This window comes from Callospermophilus lateralis, chromosome 4, assembly GCF_048772815.1.
Source record: "Callospermophilus lateralis isolate mCalLat2 chromosome 4, mCalLat2.hap1, whole genome shotgun sequence".
NCBI classification, from domain to species: domain Eukaryota; kingdom Metazoa; phylum Chordata; class Mammalia; order Rodentia; family Sciuridae; genus Callospermophilus; species Callospermophilus lateralis.
In genome coordinates, this window is record NC_135308.1 from 136,817,224 (window position 1) to 136,836,701 (window position 19,478).

Genomic DNA, 19,478 nt, shown 5'->3' on the forward strand with positions numbered 1-19,478 from the left:
AAAGTTTTTTTCTCAGCAAAAGAAACAATAAGAGAGGTAAATAGGGAGCCTACATCCTGGGAACAAATTTTTACTCCTCACACTTCAGATAGAGCCCTAATATCCAAAGTATACAAAGAACTCTGTATAAAAAATTAAACATTAAGATAACAAATAACCCAATCAACAAATGGGCCAAGGACCTGAACAGACACTTCTCAGAGGAGGACATACAATCAATCAACAAGTACATGAAAAAATGCTCACCATCTCTAGCAGTCAGAGAAATGCAAATCGAAACCACCCTAAGATACCATCTCACTCCAGTAAGATTGGCAGCCATTAGGAAGTCAAACAACAAGTGCTGGTGAGGATGTGGGGAAAAGGGTACACTTGTACATTGCTGGTGGGATTGCAAATTGGTGCAGCCAATTTGGAAAGCAGTATGGAGATTTCTTGGAAAGCTGGGAATGGAACCACCACTTGACCCAGCTATTCCCCTTATTGGTCTATTCCCTAAAGACCTAAAAAGAGCATACTATAGGGACACTGCTACATCGATGTTCATAGCAGCACAAATCACAATAGCAAGACTGTGGAACCAACCTAGATGCCCTTCAATAGATGAATGGATAAAAAAAAAATGTGGCATTTATACACAATGGAGTATTACTCTGCATTAAAAAATGACAAAATCATAGAATTTGCAGGGAAATGGATGGCATTAGAGCAGATTATGCTAAGTGAAGCTATCCAATCCCTAAAAAAAAAAGCCAAATGTTTTCTTTGATATAAGGAGAGTAACTAAGAACAGAGTAGGGATGAAGAGCATGAGAAGATGATTAACATTAAACAGGAATGAGAGGTGGGAGGGAAAGGGAGAGAGAAGGGAAATTGCATGGAAATGGAAGGAGACCCTCAGGGTTTTACAAAATTACATACAAGAGGAAGTGAGGCGAAAGGGAAAAAAAAAACAAGGGGGAGAAATGAATTACAGTAGATGGGGTAGAGAGAGAAGATGGGAGGGGAGGGAAGGGGAGGGGGGATAGTAGAGGATAGGAAAGGCAGCAGAATACAACAGACACTAGTATGGCAATAGGTAAATCAATGGATGTGTAACCGATGTGATTCTGCAATCTGTGTACGGGGTAAAAATGGGAGTTCACAACCCACTTGAATCAAAGTGTGAAATATGATATATCAAGAACTATGTAATGTTTTGAACAACCAACAATAAAAATTTTAAAAAAAGAAAATAAACTTTGAAAGATTCCCTCACTTTTGCACAAAGTGCTAAGAAATTTTAAGTTGATTTTAATATTTATATATTACATAGACTGATAGTGAAACAATGCAGGAAGAAGTGAATATTATGTATAGCATCTTCCAAAAGCTATTTAAATGATCACATCTATTTTTTGATAGTAATTTTGAACTGCCAAAAGAGTTTTGGTTTGATTTGGGAGCTTAACAATAAAATATGACAGGCATCTTAGTCTCTTTCCCATAGGAAATATGAAACAAGAGGGCTCAGAAACTCCCTGAGAATACACGTTTAGAAAAAATAGCATGCCTAATGTCAACAGTATTAAAAGGACTTTTGCACTACACTATGTCTGGTCTTGTACAGTTCAACCTGAGTGCTATCAGAGATATATCAAGAGATTAATGCATGTAATTTTATTCACCAAGAGGCACTACTGCATAGTGGTTAAGAGCAGGGAATAGCAAGGAACTTTGGAATTTTGTTGAATTAGGTTTTCATCTTGCCTCTGCCACTATCTAGCTATTATAACCTTGGGGACTGGTTATCAACCTTGAGTCTGTTTATCACATGAAAAATGATGACAACAACTTATCTGTAGGTTATAAGAATAAAGTAGAATGCTTGTGAAGCACTTAGCATAATGTCTAGTACAAGTCACACATGATGGCTTTACTACAAAGTAACATCAAAGCTATATGATAGGATACTGAAAAGGCTACATGAAATAGTCAAAAGATTGTTCAGATAAAAATTGATATAATCTTTCATGCGAAATTTGGCACTTCCATTAAGTCATTAATGGAACCATTAGGTTAAGAGGTTCACAGAATTAGTTTATAACAGCAGAAACTCAAACTCAAATGTCCATGAAAAGTAAATAAATAAATGTGGCATCCATGCACATTAAAAGAGTGAGACAGATTTGCATACATACCTCAAAAGATGTCCCTGATATAGATAGTAAGTTGGGAATATGGTATGAATCCAATTTCATACCATCCTCCAAGAAAATATTTATACATATATATAAAATAATATACATATAATGTCTATTCTCTTCATTTACAGAAATTATATCACTATTGCTGGGAGAAGCATGTACATACACATATTTCTGCTTATATAGAGACAAATATTAGAAATATGAACCAAAAAAGCAAACCCTAATAAAAAGTTGGGGTAGCTAACAAGTCTTACAAAATATATTACCACGTGTGATGCTTTCAACTCCACTTTGGTCCTTGTTATCTTCTATCTGATGGATTAATTCTGCTTTTTCTTTATTCAGCTGATTATTAGCTAATCTAAAACACAACAATAATGTATTTTAAAAACAAGAGACATTGCTCCAGAAAATACACAGACATTCCTTATCAATTAGTGATGAACAAAACCCCAAATGTGCTAGTATTTACCAAGGTAAACATCTACTCTCTATGTTGCAATGCCCCATTTTGCAAACCAAGCACAGAAGCAAATGTCTTCATGTTTTTCTTAATATGTGACCAAATGTTTTTTTAAGAGTTTTCTTATGAGAAGAGCCCAGTGGAAGCAGGCTAGACAGACTTCTAAAGGTAAAGAATTACTTGTTCTTTCTTTCATTAGTATTTGCCTCAGAAAACCAAAGTTTAATTCCATTTGTGCTGTTCGAAAGTTTAAATTACAAACAGGCAACTTATTTTTCAGTATCTAGTATGTAAAAGAGGGACTGCCTGTATCAGAATGATGAAATAAGGATTGAATGAACTCATTAGGCAGCCAAGTTGAAAGACCCTTTGTTTCTAGCTTTAGGAAACCAAGTTATTTAAAAAATAATAACTTAAAAAAAAGAAAAAGAAACAAACAAGTCATATGAACACAGAATGTACCTAAGAACTTGAAGCTCCCGTTTAAGGCCTTGCTCTGTCTCAGTACCTTCAGGAACATGTTTGAGAATCTCAATCTTTAAGAAGATATAAGTTTAGCACAGAAATATGAGGTTTTATAAACACATTTTTAATAAAGTAGAATATTAAAAGTTGGGTTTCAAAGACACATTTCTATTTCTTTTTACTCTTCATTCATTCAACAATTATTAACTACTGCATGTTAGGTATTGTTCTAGGTACAGAGGATATAGCAGTGAATATAACAGTCAAAGTCCCTTCTTGCATGGTCCTTTTAGTTAGTGAAGACAATAAGCATATAATATGATATGTTATGTGATAACAATCCGAGAGAAGAAAGAACCATCAAGAAAAATAATCCAGGACAATAAAAGAGAGTGGAGAAAGGTAGTATTGGATTATGGTTAGGGAAGGACTCTCTGAGGAGCCTCTATTTAAAGAGAGAGAAAGTATGGGAATGGACTATGATATTATTGGGTGAATAGTATTTTAAACAAAGGAGCATTTGCAAATATTTGAACTTTAAATGAGTTTGATTTGTTCAAAGGATTGAAGGAAAGCATATGGCTAAAACACTGAATTAAGGGGAAAGTGGCATATGATGAGACTGAAGGGAAAAAAAAATAGGTGCAGATCAACTGTCTTTACAGGTTATACTTCACTATAAAGTTTCATTCTAGGGTAACAGAGAACCATTGTAAGATTCTGTGTGTGATAGTGTTATAATAAAAAAATTGGGGTAGCTAACAAGTCTTACTATTATAATTTGCTTAATGCTTTCAAAGGATTATTTGACAACCATGTAGACCAGAAATATGGAGGTGAAATGACATGAGAAGGGAAGCTAAGACACCAGTTAGGAGATTACATAAGAATGGTAGTGATGAAGATGCTGCACAGTAATCTTATTTGGGATATATTTGAAAAAAATAACTGAAATGATTTAATCATGAAAAAAGATGAGAGGAATCAGAAGAAATGAAAAATAATTGCATGCCTGTTGTTCAAGGTCTTCATTATATTTCTTAACTTTCTGTTCTCTCTCTGTTGCTTCACTTACAAGCTGTTTAAGGTCAGTAATGCTTTGATTTTTTTTGGCAATATCTGCTTCCAGTTCTTTCAACTTCGTTTCATACATTCTAAAAGTATAAAAAAAATAGTACAAATATGGCACATAGCTTTTCTTAATCATTTAAAAGTCAGTGCAAATTATCACATTAAAAATAAGCAATAATCTTACTACCTATAGTCTCTTAGGAAAATTTCTTTTAAAAGGTTACGTAATTATTTAATATTAAAAGGTGACGACAAGCGAGACAAGAGAAGTCTCCCAGCTCATACACATACTTCTGTGCAAGGGGCTCCTGAAGAGCTGTGGGTCCATACTGGGACTATGGAGACAGAAGTAGAAGCCATGGGCAAGACTGCTAGCACCCACGAGGGAATATCAACATGGTGAAAGGAATATGGGGTGTCAGTATACCAACTCTAACTTCATAAACACACACTGCTGTGCCTGAATTTGGAGCTTCACAGTTTTAGAGTATGATACCTGGATCTATTAAATGAAGTACTTTTGACTTCAGAAAATTTTTATAATATTTTATATTTTTCTTCCTATTATTACACATCCAGCTTTAATAAATTAAAAAGGCAAAGACAAGAGATAAGTATCCCTAATTCACAAAGAATTTAGATATTCCGTAAGATTATAAATAATGATGAAGCCTGAATTTGACCACTGTAAAATTGTAAAATTAAAACTTTTTCAGTCACAAAACAAGAAAATACAAAGTTAAATTCATCAGAATACCAAATTCACATTACTAGATATTCTTAGGAAGATAAAGATGGTAATGAAAGCTTTTCTCATTGTATGTTATACAGAGAACAGATATCCAGGCAGAAAAAAAATAAAAATAAAAAGACATTTCATTGAAAAGGAACAAAGTATTCAAAAGCGCAGCTCAGAGAAACAATGCATGATGGGGGAAGGATGAAGCTTTTAATCTAAAAGTCCAGATTTGCAACCATCAAGAAAATGATAATATTTCAGACTTCAAAAAAATTTTTTTAAAAATTAAGACTCATAGTTGTACAGGTACACCATACCTTCTAGGCTGTCTTTTATAATATTCAAACTTTTCCAAAGAAAGAAAAAAAAAACCTGAAATGCCTTAAGCTAATTTTAAAAAGCTAGTATTACTCTGGAAACAAAATCTGAACAGTAAATGAAAGGACAGTTATGATTGTCTAAATATATTCAAATAGCTTTTGATAGACCTTAGAAACTTAAATTAGGAGGGAATGTTCTTAATTTGACAAGGACTATCTACCAAATATTTGCTGAAGGTGAATAATAGTGATCAGAAGTTTACTCCTTCACTTCTTCCATTTCTCTGTTCATAGCCACCCAATTACCAATTACCAATTTTCTAATTACCCCATCTAAAATGGCCCCCAAATAACCCTGAGCTATCTCAGCATAATATAGGACACAGAATTATATGTTAATAAATTTTTTGAATAAAGAATAAAGCAACTATAAGGATTTCAGCATGAAATAGTCCTCGAGTGCCAAAGGTGCGAAAAGTGCTCTCTAAATAGTTTCACTGAGTTGGGTGTGTGCTATCACTCCTAGACCTCAGCATTAACACTTTTAGACCCAGCCCCCAATGCCAAGAGTGGGGATGGGAACAAGACAGATTTAGGGAACTTGAAGGTCAAGAATCAGAATGAGGCTTATCTCTGTCAAGAAACTACTACCTGGACTTTTTTCTTCTTCAAACTGGTTTATTAGAGACATTGTCTATGCTTAGTTACTTGTACAGTTCTCAGAACAACAGCATATAAGTGATCCAAAATATAAAAAGTTATCTTCAACTATGGTTAAGTCTCATACCAACTGTTCACAAATTGTATTAATTCTTTTACCCTAATAATTTCTTTTATAGTCTCACAGAGTCCTAGAAAAGGAAGATGGGGATTATGTTCCCCATAAATGAGAATAACTTAAGCCCACAAAGATATATCATTCAGTCAAGGTCAGAGTAATTTAGATCTATCTAAGCCATAAAAGTCACCTGGCTCTCAAGGAACCCAGGCAAGATAGCTTTTGAGAAGTAATATGCAGCTTAAAGCACAGAATCTGGGAGTAGCAGGTACAGAATAAATATCTGCTGAACAAATAAATCTCATAGTAACTCAAAATTTTGAGATCTTATGTGATTACAGAAGAAAAAAAAGAATGACCAAGAAATGAACATAGAGTCACAGCTGGTGTCCAAGAAGAAAAAAATGGACCTTTCTCCCCTTCTTAGTATCACAATTGATATTTGCACCCTAATACTCACCTTCTGACAGAATACTTATTCCCAGTTTGTAGATGGAAAAAGTGTTAGCTACAGGGCAGAAGGATGGATTCTGACTTATTTTGGTATGGTATCAGAACAGGAATCAAGGACAACTTCTCCAAGACTACAGAGACTTCTGGGCTGTCTTTTAATATGCCTGCTTATTAACCTTTCTCTTTTCTCCTTAGACTGGGCTGATGGGGCAAGTACAACGCAACAAGCCTTATTGTGGGACTTGCTATAGTCTAACACTGCTAAGATTCCCATCCTATTTGTAGTGATGATGGGTGCCACCCTGTCCCCCATCAAAGTCATTCTAAAGGCAGGTAGGGCAGATGTAGACTTCAAATGGGAAAATAGGAAGGTAAGGCCATAGGGAACTACAAAGATGTCTTTGCCTTTTGAATGGGAGCAACAGATGTGCTGATGACAAAGAATTCAACTTCACAAAGGAAAACTTTTGGTGGAAAAGGACAAAGGATGGGATCCTACTGGTTACTAACTTCTAGACTTCTTGAGTTGGAAATAGGAATGACACCAGTCTTTTAGCAACGTATCATAGTCATGATGGCAGCATCATATAAATTAGTTTCACAGGCAGAAATCCCATATACTTATAGAAAAGGTTCACATGGTGGGAAAAAAATCTGAGTACCAAAAAGCAGAGGCCAGAAACACTAAAGCTGTGTTGCATTTATCTACTGAGGCTTTCTGAAGAGAAACTTCTCTAATATATAACTCCAAATAGTAATGCAGTACAACCTAGATCCTGTATGTCACAGAATGTGACAAGACAGCTCAAATGTTTCTAGCTCATACTTGAAATAGAAAATGAACAACAGTCAAGAAGCTGTTGTTGCATGTGTGCACAAGACTTTGAGTTCAATTTCCAGCATTGCAAAGTGAAAAAGGAAGCTGAGATTTCAGTTGAAGAAAAATAGCACTCAGGAAAAGATGGGAAGCATTAGCCCAGGCTCATGGCTGACAGCAGCTTTACGAAGCACATCAAGCTCTATAGCAGCTTTACAATGCACATCAAGTTCTGTTCCGTTCTATGCTCTGCCATCCAAACTAGTTAAATGTTTTAGAGAAGAAAAAGATTTTCTGGAAATGCTAGCATAGAATAAAAGGGAGTAATATGCTAAAGTAAATAAATTATTCATCAGGAAATTTCTAAGTTACTCAGAATGGGCTCATCTTTTAAATCAATGATACCAGAATCAAACATGATTAAATGCTGGGCAAGTTTTGAACTATTTGGTCCTACCTGGTAACAACAATTGACTTCCAGCTCTTGCTGTCAGCACCTTCAAGTTGTGGACCTCTACTTTCTGCAATCTGTAATCTCTTACTAGTCTCTTCTAGTTGAACCGTCATCTTCTCATTTAATATCTCTAAATTATTCTTTGCTATCCGTAGTTTCTCTGCAGCTTCAGTTTCCTATCATTAAAAGATAATTAGTGGGCTGGGGATGTGGCTCAAGCGGTAATATGCTCGCCTGGCATGCACAGGGTGCTGGGTTTGATCCTCAGCACCACATAAAAATAAAATAAAGATGTTGTGTCCACCAAAAACTAAAAAATAAATATTAAAAAATTCTCTCTCTTAAAAAAAGATAATTAGTACATTATAATAAAACATAACACTGTTCTCACAGATACAATGTATTTGAAATTACCATTACAAATTGGAAAACATAAATAACCTGAAGTTCTAAATGCTGATTAAATCTGAAATAAAAATGTAATCTTTCTCTTCTTCTAAAACATCAATATGATGATAATTAGAACAAAAGATCATATAATGAGCTCAGAGAAATATATTTACAAGTAATGGATTCTAGTGGTTACTTTAAATTTTTCATTGTTTCTCTTAATATTTTTAGGATAATTAGATAGATTGTCTCTTCACACATTTAAAAGATTCTGTGTTTTGATTTCCTAACACTTAAGACATCTGGCTATAAGCATAAGCCGTATGTAAATAACAGATTGTTTCTATTATTAAACATCGCCTTCAAGGAACAACATTACTCTGGCCTCACAATGCATTCAATTACTATTCTAACTAGCTTTCACAATATTCATTTCAATGTATTCACTAAATTATCCATATAAATAACAATACCTACTTGCTTAGAGCAAGGAATATATTTTGTCATTTAAATAGAAAGAAATCTTACTGTTTAACCAAAGAGTTTCATATACTTCTCACTGGAAATTAAGTATTGTTCTAAGGCATGTCCATAAAAATTAAGTCACTTAAATCCTATAGCAATTCTGTGAGATAGGTATACTTCTTATTCCCAAACTTATATATGTGGGAACTGAGGAAGAGAGATTAGGTTAAGTAGCCTGCCCCAGTTCCTAAGATCAATATGTAATAGAACTAGGAAGTGAATTCAGAATGAGTAGCTTTTAATTATATTGACTCTAAATTTGTTTATTTCAATGTCCTTCAAAGTAATGACAGGCATATTCTTAAATCTCTCACTACAATTCCTAAACCACTTACTATCTACTTTAAACAAATACTCTTTTCTACTTTCAGTACTGCCAAGATATACTACTTAATTAAAACATAAATTAATGATTATAATTAATCATAAAAGTCATACCTTTTTAAGTTCTTTACGAAGCCTTTCATTTTCAGCAACAATTTTTTCTGTGCCTTTGGTCTTGGATTCATAGTGCATGCTCAACTCACGTCCAAGATGAATTTTAAGTTTTTCTAATTCAGCCTGGTGATTAAAAAAAGAAAAAAGATCAAAACAAGGTAATCAAATAAATGGTACTTATAAACTCATAAAATTTAATTCAAGATAGTTTTAGAGACTATATTTGATATGATTAGAATTAAGGTCTTTCCTTAAATACTGGTCATCTAGAATAGCAGTACCCAACTCTGGCTACACATTTGATGACTTAAACTACAAAAACAACCCTCTCACTACACCTATCTTAGAATATGTCATCAAATAATCAGATTATTCAGGACCTTGGGCACCTGTATTTTTAAAAATACACAGGTAATTAATCTATGAGAAAACATAGTGAGCAAATTGGTCTTGAAATAAGGAAGATAAGGGGAGCCATTCAGTAACTATTTTTACCTTTTCCTCCAATTTAGGTTTTTCTGTTTGCATAAAATATGTACATGTATTAAAGCCATTTTGTAGAATGTTTAAATTTTTCCTAAAAAATTAAAATTAATAAAGCACTCCCATAAAAAATGATCATACTAAAAATGTTACCTTTAACTTTTCATTTTCTAGCTCAATATTAGCCATTTTTTCACTGGTCAGTATTCCTGATGCTTTTTTCAACTGCTCATTTTCTTTTTGGACTTTTTCAACTACTTTTTTCATTAAACCAATAGTTTTTTCTAGTTCTGGGATTGTTTTTCCACTTCTACCAGACTGTAAGAGAATATGCCAATTTATAATTTAACAAACATTTCATAGACTATGATACTGAAGTACCAACACAACAGGTTTATTACTATGCTCATTACTAATAATTCCTAATATTTGATCCCCAAACCTGTGTTAATTTAAAATATCCTTATAACAACTTATAAGACTTATAATTCTCACATACAAAAAAAACAAGACTTAGAGAATTTGACATTCCTACAAGCACATAATTAGTAAGTAACAGCTTAAATAGTCAGGCTTTGATGTCTGATCTAAATAAATAAATTCAAATATTCTATTTAGCTAATGTTCTCTCCAGTATACCAAAATTTTCTTTATATGGAATAAAATCAAAAAGAAAAACTGAAATATAGCTCATCAGTAATCAAATTTTGGCTGCAATTTAAAAGATGCAATTTTCTCTAAGAATAGCCACTGCTTAGGAATTCAGCTTCTGTTCAATATAATAGAAGACATCTGAAACAAAAAACCTTGTATAAATATATCAACAGAGGTAGGCTACCCATCAATAAATTTAATTTCTTATAATCAAAAATAGTTCATAGTTTAATAAAATCATGTGCTCATCTTATTTACATTTTAGTTAGCATTCATGCTATAGCATGAATAACCCTGAGATATAAACTTTCATATAACAAACATATTTACTTTCTTTATAAATTAAAAATTTTTTAGATCAACATAAAATTGTAAATTTTTATAGTGTACATATATATGTTTTCATTTTTGAAAAATGTTGCTGATCATCACAAAGATATTTGCTCTGAATATTTTTCTAATAATAATAATACTCTTCGAATTTTAACTAAATCCATCATATATTTAACATTATTACTGGAATGAGTTTTTGAACTATGATTGGTTTCATTTATTTATACCACTCACTAACATGAAATCAATGGAGGCCTAAACCTTTGGTCCTGGCTTCCCAAGCAACATACTCACCCCTCTAACATGACCAAGTTTTCGCTCAACTTCAAACTTTCCTTTCTTAAGAAACTCACACATTTCCTTCAAATCTCTTACTTGATTCTGAAAGATAAAATATGTAGCAATCTGACATAATTATCATCACTGAAAAGGAAATAAAAACAATTCATCTGAAGTAATGTTTTCAACTGTACAGTCAAATTAAGCAACTGGGTATCTAGACTAACAAGGAATATTCTGAACTAAAGACATATGTTCAATTAATAAGAGAATATTTTATATATAAACTTTCAAGAAATATTTTCTATATTACTGCTTAGGGTACAATACAAATTTGGGATTAGATCTCTGAAACTGTCCCATAATTTACACATATAGATCAATATTCACGTGATAGAAAAGGAGAGAATAAAGTTCTAGCCATGACAAAAAGAAAGACTCCCATTAATAGACTAACATATAGAATACTGAATTTAAAAATAAAGATCAAAATAAAGCAAACTTTCTAAAAGAAACAATTATCCTTATATTTTCAAGTGTGACCATTGTTAGCATTTAACATCAATTTACATACTATATTGACTTGTTTAAATGTAATCTTACCTAACATTTTATGAATATGCATTTTTTAACAATATAAGTAAATATAACAATTAGATGTGTGGTGCAGAAATGTTACAGGCATTTGATTTTCTTAATATAATAAAGCCCATTAAGTTTACCTTTAGTCTTGGCAAATCTTTATTTGCTTGTTCAAGCTGAAACTTTAGCTCAATATTTTCAGATGACAACTTCAAATTTTCCTTCTGAAGCTCCTGTTCTTTTTGACAATGTTCATCTGACTCTATTCCAGAAGTCTTCAGGAAAATTAAATTTGGAATTTTTAAAGTTTAATAAATTAGAGCCAGATAAGACATACTGAATTAGAAAATACTATATCAAAAGGAAAATTTTTTCTCAAAAGAATGTGAAAAAACTGGAGAGCTCTAAAGAAAAGATAATTAAGTTGGAATATAAAACTTACAGATAAAAAGTAATATAGTTTCCTTTTATTTAAAATAGGAACCTTCATATGTATAATGTTTTCATACATACTCGCATAATAGTTAAATAGTTTATGCTGGTTTTGTTACTGCAAAATAAAGGTTGTATAATTGTTATACAGTAATATTATATCCCTCCACCCCCCAAATTCTATGTTAAATTTTAACTCATAGCACCTTCAGAATGCAACCTATTTGGAGACAGGGTCTCTGCAGAAGTAATTAAATTAAAATGCTATAACTAGGGTAGACTCTAATCCAGTATGACTGGTATCCTTATCAAAAGGGGAAGTTTGGGAATTTGGACCCAAAGATGCATAGAGGAAAGGGCATCTGAGGACAGAAAGAGGGCCAGTTACAAGCCAAGACTTAGAATAGATCTTTCCTGTAAAGACTTCAGAAAGAACCAACCCTGCCCACACCCTGATATTTGAACATCTGTCTTCCAGAATTGTGAGACCATAAATTTCTGTTGTTTGAGCCACAGAATCTGTAGTACAGATATCCCTTAATCTCCCCTGGAGATCAATTTCAGGACAATCCCACCTTCCCCAAAAGGATACTAAAATCTGTGGATGGTCAAGTCCCTTAAATAAAATGGCACATATGCATATAACTCACATCCTCCTATATATGTTAAATCACCTCTAGATTATTTATAATACTTAATACAGTGTAAATAGTTAATTACAATATACTGCTTAGGGAATAATGACATGAAAAGGAAGGTCTATACATATTCAGTACATATGCGATTTTTTTCCTGAATATTTCTGATTCATGGTTGGTTGAATCCTCAGAGTGGAATGTGTGCCTATGGTGGGCAAATAGAGTTTATTCAGTAATGGCAGCCCAAACTATGCACTCTAGTCTAAAAAAGAAGTGCCTCAATTCCTTCCTTCTTTAGAAAGCATTTCTGTATTCCTTGAGGTAATTACTCCCTCTCTGAAATGCATTAATACTACATTTGCATTTCTTTTGACAAGAATCTATCTTGGTTATTATTTATGTTCACTTATATTTCTCAGGCTAAACTGTAAGGTATTTGAAAGAGAAAACTGTGCTTGATTATTCTTTCTATAAACTGGGTTGATTACCTCCTACTTCATAGAACTGTTACAGCATCATATAAAATAATTTTGTGAAAGTGCAGAGCATGGCTTTAGTACTTTTTCCTTAAACTTTCTCCATCTATTGGTTCAAACGCTTCAATTGGGTTCAATAAAGTCAATAATTCCATAGACATTATAATGCTTGAAAATATATCAATAAATCTACATGTTATACATGGTTCTATTAATAGTGATTTAATTATTGAAATCTATATTATGCTTGTTACTTTTGTTAGAAAGTAAAGTAACTCCATAAATGTATTTTCTAAGGTAAAACACAGTAAAAATAAAGAAATCACAATTTAGGAAATGGAAAAGTAAAGAAATTTTGGACAGATGTCTGATTCTGATGAGGCATATAGCAGAACACTGGCAGGAAGACTGCATGTGTTCACCAGATTAAGGGAATGAGTATGCATAGACACATATTAGCAAGAAAAAGAAGATGCCTATAAACCACAGTTACATATTCCCACTTATTCAGACTACCCAGGCATATATTCTAATTCAGTGTGATTAAATTAACATAAAGTAAATCCTACCAATTACAAGACTATCAAGTTTTTGAATCTTATGAATAAAGGCACTAGAGAAGATATCTTTTAAGTTCACTTCAGACATGGGCATATTTAATTCTTTGTCTCTAAGCTGTTCTGTTTCCCTATCTTTGTCTCTTGTGTCTGTGGTAACTATCTGAATCTATGAATGCTAAATCACCTATAAGTACCACTGGTTGATAAATAAAAAATATTAAATCTCACAGAAGAGAAAAATTCTATGTGATGAAGATTTTACATGAGAATAGTTTCTAAAAATATTTCTCACTAAAATATGAATGCAATTACTATAAGTGAATGTGAATCACTTTTTCTTTCTATCCTCAGAAAATAAAACAAGATATTAGATCATATTCTCCTAATATTTGGAAAATAAATTCTAATAAAACTTTCTATTCATGATAATATAAAAGGATTTCTTGTATGATGAACTTCATAGGACTTCCCATGTGTTTTATTGAAGAATGATCCCACTAAAAGCCATAAATTGCTCAATATAAAATCCTTAGTGGATGGAAATTAGATAATACATACTAGGCATCTCAAATTTTCTCATTAATTATGAAGTAAAAGAAAAAAATTATGAACCTGGATAAAGAAATAAAATAAGAATTAAACCACTTTCATCTATTTTCTCCTAGATGTGTAATATTAGTTGATGTTAGGCATGACTGGAACATCAGAGGTAGAAAGGATAAAGAAAAAAGGCTACATGTTATTTGAACTGGAAACAAGCTTGTCTTAATTCTGTACTTCAATATAAATGGACCCAAAGTAGTATATATACAAAAGTTCAGAAACTAGAGTTAGATTGAATTTAAAGCCTGATTCTGTTTCTACAGGGTCACTAGAGATACTTACTCTTTAAGCCTCCTATGTAAAATATGAACAGTATTTTGCAAAATACTTTGAGAAATATACTTAGGTAAAGAGCCTAAAACAACACAGACAACACATGAAAGCTTCCTTTTCTCATTATTAAAAAGTATATTACCATCCATGGCAAAAAGATCACTAAGTGAACCTGCTATATATCACTGCAACAAAATATTCCTGATATTCACTGTAGTGAGCTTTTACTTGCAAACAGCTGTCTGAATTTAGAAATATCTAAGGCAATACTAACACATATAGAGTGCCTTCTTTCTACTACTATTCAGTAAGTTCAAAACTGAATTAGGAAATGCAAAACCACAAATTTTGTTAATAATCAGTTAAAATTAGAGCTTAAGGCAAAGTTTATTAATAGTTCCTGGGGTTTTTTTAATTAGTTTTTTTACAAATGCTACAGATTTTATCCCATTGGAACTATATGTTTTTTAGAATTAGCCTAAGAAAATTCAGCTAACAAAGAAATAAAGGAATGTGAAAATTTTACCAGGGACATTCATTTCTTGGCTGAATTGATGAGACCAGTTTCATGATTTGTATGTGCACCATCCACAGCACAATTATTCACTGTATTAGCAACTATGGAATGATTATGGTCCTAGATAGTAGATTCTCTGGGATCTGCATAGTTGTGAACCACATCTTTAGCTGTGTGGCCCTTTTTTCGCCCCCCTCATTTTTAACTATCTCATTCTCTTTCTCATTTTTATGTTCCTGCCTACCATTTTCAAAATATTTTTGATCAACTTTCTCGACTTTAGGATCTGATGCAGACTCAAAATTTGAGTCAAAATCTCTCAGGTTATCATTAATTGACCTAAATGGACCTGATCTGTTTGATACTGCTTCTGATTTAACTTAGTAGGAGCTACAACGTTTAACACCATAGGGTATTAACGATGATGTAACTGTTTCTGGAATTTATTCTCTATTTTTAAATCTTAGGATTTTTTTTCCTTGTTCCTGAACAAAGTGTTCTTTTGTGAAAAGTATTACGTCTGTATTTATTAACACTACTAAGGGTAGAATACATAGTTGTGTCACATACCAGATTCTGTTGAAATAGAAGAAACATGAAAAGGAAAAAACATAAAATATATGTATTATTTAAAATGAGATCAAACAAACAATTCTACATTATTCATTAATGAATCTTTTATAAACTAGAAACATAAACATGAGAATAGAAACATTACTACAACATTTTCACATTTAAGTATAGGCTCCTATCATAAAAAAACTTCATGATAGCTTCATTTAGAATTTTTAGAAATCAGTTGTAATGAAGCTTTATGCAAATATTAAAGTCTTAAGTTATTATGTTAGGACTAAAGAAGCTACTATACATCATTATTTAGTAAAAATAAAAGTTGAATTTACTATATTTGATATTAATGAGAAGAATCTAATGTTTCTGGAATGAGCTGATTATGCTTTTATGCATTTAAAACTAGAAAGAAAAGATGTATACTCACTGAAGGCTTAGAATATTCCTGCTTTGAAAGTTGTTGTTCTAAAGCATGAAGTTTTTCTTGAAGGTATTTATTTTGTAAACGTAAGTCTTCTACAACAGAATCTCGAGGAAGAGCTTGATGGGTCCTACAAAAAACAACCATAGACTCTGTATTGTGAAAACCTAAATTTTACAATTTTACTATATTAAAATATAGCATAAAAGAAAGAAACTGCAATATATTTATTAATAAAGTATACATTTTACTTTTTTCAAAACTCCAAAATTTTAACATAAATGTTGCCATCACAATTTATATTTTAAAATAATCCTCTACAGAGGATTTAATGAAGGACTCCTTTAAACTGTCAGGAATGCAGTTTGACCAATAAAAAACAATTACAGAAATACATTTCAGCTGGGAGCGGTGGTGCTTGCCTGTAATCCCAGAGGTCTGGGAGGCTGAGATAGGAGAATCGAGAGTTCAAAGGCAGCCTCAGCAACTGCGAGGCACCAGGCAATTCAATGAGACTCAGTCTTTAAATAAAATACAAAATAGAGCTGGGATGTGGCTCAGTGGTTCAGTACCCCTGAGTTCAATCCCCGGCACCAAAGGAAAAAAAAAAAAAAAAGAAATATATTCCATATTTTTAAATAGCATGTATATCAATTTATATGTCATTATATAAGACAGTTAAAATATCCACTATTCTAAAAGCATTATGTAATAAATGCATAATATCCATGGTCAGTCTCAAAAAGCTCAAAGATATAAAAAATTTCTTAATGGTTCCAGATAATAATCTGTCACTTTGAATCTAAACATGTCTGCCTGGTCTACATCACCCTCCATAATCTGGCACAACCAACCTTATTGTCCAGGAGACTACCTTTATTCAGGAAAATAAATCTACTTTGACCCAAACATGAAATATTCACTCTTGCCTCTATATCTCTGCTAGAGTGATTCATATCTGAAATTGATCCTTAAAATTCAGAAGTTCTTTGAATTTGAAAAGAAGACAAGATAGTTTCTTGTATGAAATCTTCTCCAACTACTACAGCCTTTACAGATTAACACCTAGAATAATAATAATAATAATAGGCCCTTAAAAGCGTTAGAAGGTTTCAAAAGTAAAATGATTTAATCCTTGCAAAAACTACAAAGGCTACTGAAAGAGGTTTGTTTGTTTGCTTGTTTTTAACATAGGTTTAGATTCAGAAAAATGGAAGAGAAAGATCCATTGCTGGGACTACACAGTAACTTTAAACAGTTATCAAAAGAAAGAATTTCTTGATTTTTTTTCCCTATCAAGGAAAATTATGAAGAATTTAAAAAATAGTAACTTAAATGGAAAGAGGATGGAATGTAAGTTAGCAATCCACCGGAATATTATGTAAAGGTGCTCCACTTCATAGGTCCATATCACATTCATACTGACACAATATTAGACATTAATAAAGAAGCACTACTCTCAAAAGTACAGGAAATGAAAACAAAATTAAACTGGATTATATCAAACTAAAAAGCTTCTGCACAGCAAAGGAAATAATCAACAAAATCAAGAGACAAATACAGAATGGAAGTAAATATTTACAAACTATACACCTGACAAGAAATTAATTTCCAAAATAGATAAAGAACTCTAAAAGCTTAACAGCAAAAACAATCTAATTTAAAAATTTCAAAAGAAGACATGAAAATGGCCAAGAGGCACATGAATAAAACATTCGATGTCATTAGTCCTTAGGGAAATGAAAATCAAAACCACAACGAGAAAATCAAAACCACCTCACAACAGAAAGTCTATTATCAAAAAGACAAAAGATAATAAGAGCTGGTAAGGATATGAAGAAAGATCCTTATATACTGTTGGTGGGACTATAAATCAGTAGTATGGAGGTTCCTCAAAAAATTAAAAATAGAATTACCATATGATCCAGCAATACCACTATGATGTCTAATGTATACACACAAAGGAAAGGAAATTGTTATGTAGAAAAGACATCTGAACTACAATGTTTATTACAGTACTAGTCATAGTAGTCAAGAAACAGAAACAACGTGTCCATCAACTGAAGAATTGATATGTAGTACACAGACACAAACCATAGAATACTATTCAGTCAAAAAAAAAAAAAAAAAAAGTCAAATCCTGTCATTTGTGACAATATGTATGGAACTGGAGAACACTGTATTAAGTGAAATAAGCCAGACATAGAAATACCACATGATCTCACTCATACATGGAATACAAAAAAATTTATCTCACAGAATGTGAGGGTAGAATAGAGATTAGGGAGAGCGTGCAGAAAGGAGGGATGGGAAAAGGTTGGTTAAGGGATATTAAGTTATAGTTAAGATAGGAGAAATAAATTCTTGTGTTCACTAGGGTGACTACAGATAACAATAACGTACTATATTTCTCATAAAAATAATAGATTTTCAATGTTTTTGTCTCAAAGAAATGATAAATGTTTGAGGAGATAGATATGTTTTCCCTGACTGAACATTATACAGTTCATACATGTATTAAAACATCACATTAATATATTCAATTTTTATGTCAATTAAAAATGATTATAAATTTTAAAAAGAAGCAGTAAAGGTAATTATTAAAGATTAATAGACAAAGCCATGGTAAATTTATTAAGGATAAATATCACATATAAATATTATATGTAGATTCCAGACTTTGACAATGATTATTAACATGATTACAGATTATGATATTGTAAGCACTTAGCAGATGAAATAACAAATTCTTTATAACAAACCAAAGTTCATCTTGGAAGAAATATGTGAAACAAAAATTATAATGACAGGACAACATTTTATTTTGCTTTTTATTACTACAAGTATATGGAAGACAGTCTGGAAAGAGGGAAAAAAGTCTCAGACTCTCTTATGAAACGGCATGATGGCTGCAGGTGGAGGGTAAGTGGTGGTTCCAGGTACAATGGAATAAACACACTCAATCCTGTCTCTCTCCCATGAGCAACTACTTGAGGATACTGAAAACTAAACCATATAAGGCAGTCAAGAATAGAATACTAGAATTTAAATACTAGGTGACAGGCAATGAATTTAACTTTTTCTTTTCTCCTATTGTAATTGGCCAGAACACATTATTTGAAACACGTTATGTGAAACTGGAGGTAGTCAGCATTGAAGGGAAAAGTTCTAGAGAACCTTTCTAGTTCTAACTCAAATAAGAAGAAAGGAAACACAAAGAATAAAAAAAATCTTATTATTTTTGTCCTTTCTAGGTGGTCTCATGCTCCAGCCCTCAGGCAACTCCATGGTTTTCGAAAAGGCTTCAATGGGAACCCTCAACAGCTGAAATTTTTGAGTAGGATCTTTTTCTCTAATTGGTAGAGCTGTGATATCGAAGTGAAAGGGCAAAAAATAGTTTTTGTCTTCCTGCTTTCTGCCCTCCTATTGCTGACTCAGCTACAGACATGTACATCTAATGAAGTACATAGCATGGTGGGTTTAACTAAAGTCCCAGATTTGTATGAAGTACCAAAATGGGGAACCCTAAGGAAATAGGAAGTATCATAAAGAGAG

At 32.3% G+C, this 19,478-nt stretch overlaps 1 protein-coding gene across 1 annotated transcript in view; it reads right to left on the minus strand.

The window, feature by feature from the left end:
* Window positions 1–19,478, minus strand: part of Cep290 (centrosomal protein 290) — a 90,073-nt gene that overhangs the window by 3,532 nt on the left and 67,063 nt on the right. The window contains exons 43-51 of the mRNA XM_076854916.1: window positions 15,930–16,053; window positions 11,574–11,708; window positions 10,867–10,953; window positions 9,739–9,903; window positions 9,103–9,225; window positions 7,753–7,925; window positions 4,130–4,271; window positions 3,115–3,188; window positions 2,456–2,550 (exon numbers count right to left, since the gene is read on the minus strand). Coding sequence (XP_076711031.1) covers window positions 2,456–2,550; window positions 3,115–3,188; window positions 4,130–4,271; window positions 7,753–7,925; window positions 9,103–9,225; window positions 9,739–9,903; window positions 10,867–10,953; window positions 11,574–11,708; window positions 15,930–16,053 — 1,118 coding nt within the window. The remainder of the gene's footprint in view (window positions 1–2,455; window positions 2,551–3,114; window positions 3,189–4,129; window positions 4,272–7,752; window positions 7,926–9,102; window positions 9,226–9,738; window positions 9,904–10,866; window positions 10,954–11,573; window positions 11,709–15,929; window positions 16,054–19,478) is intronic.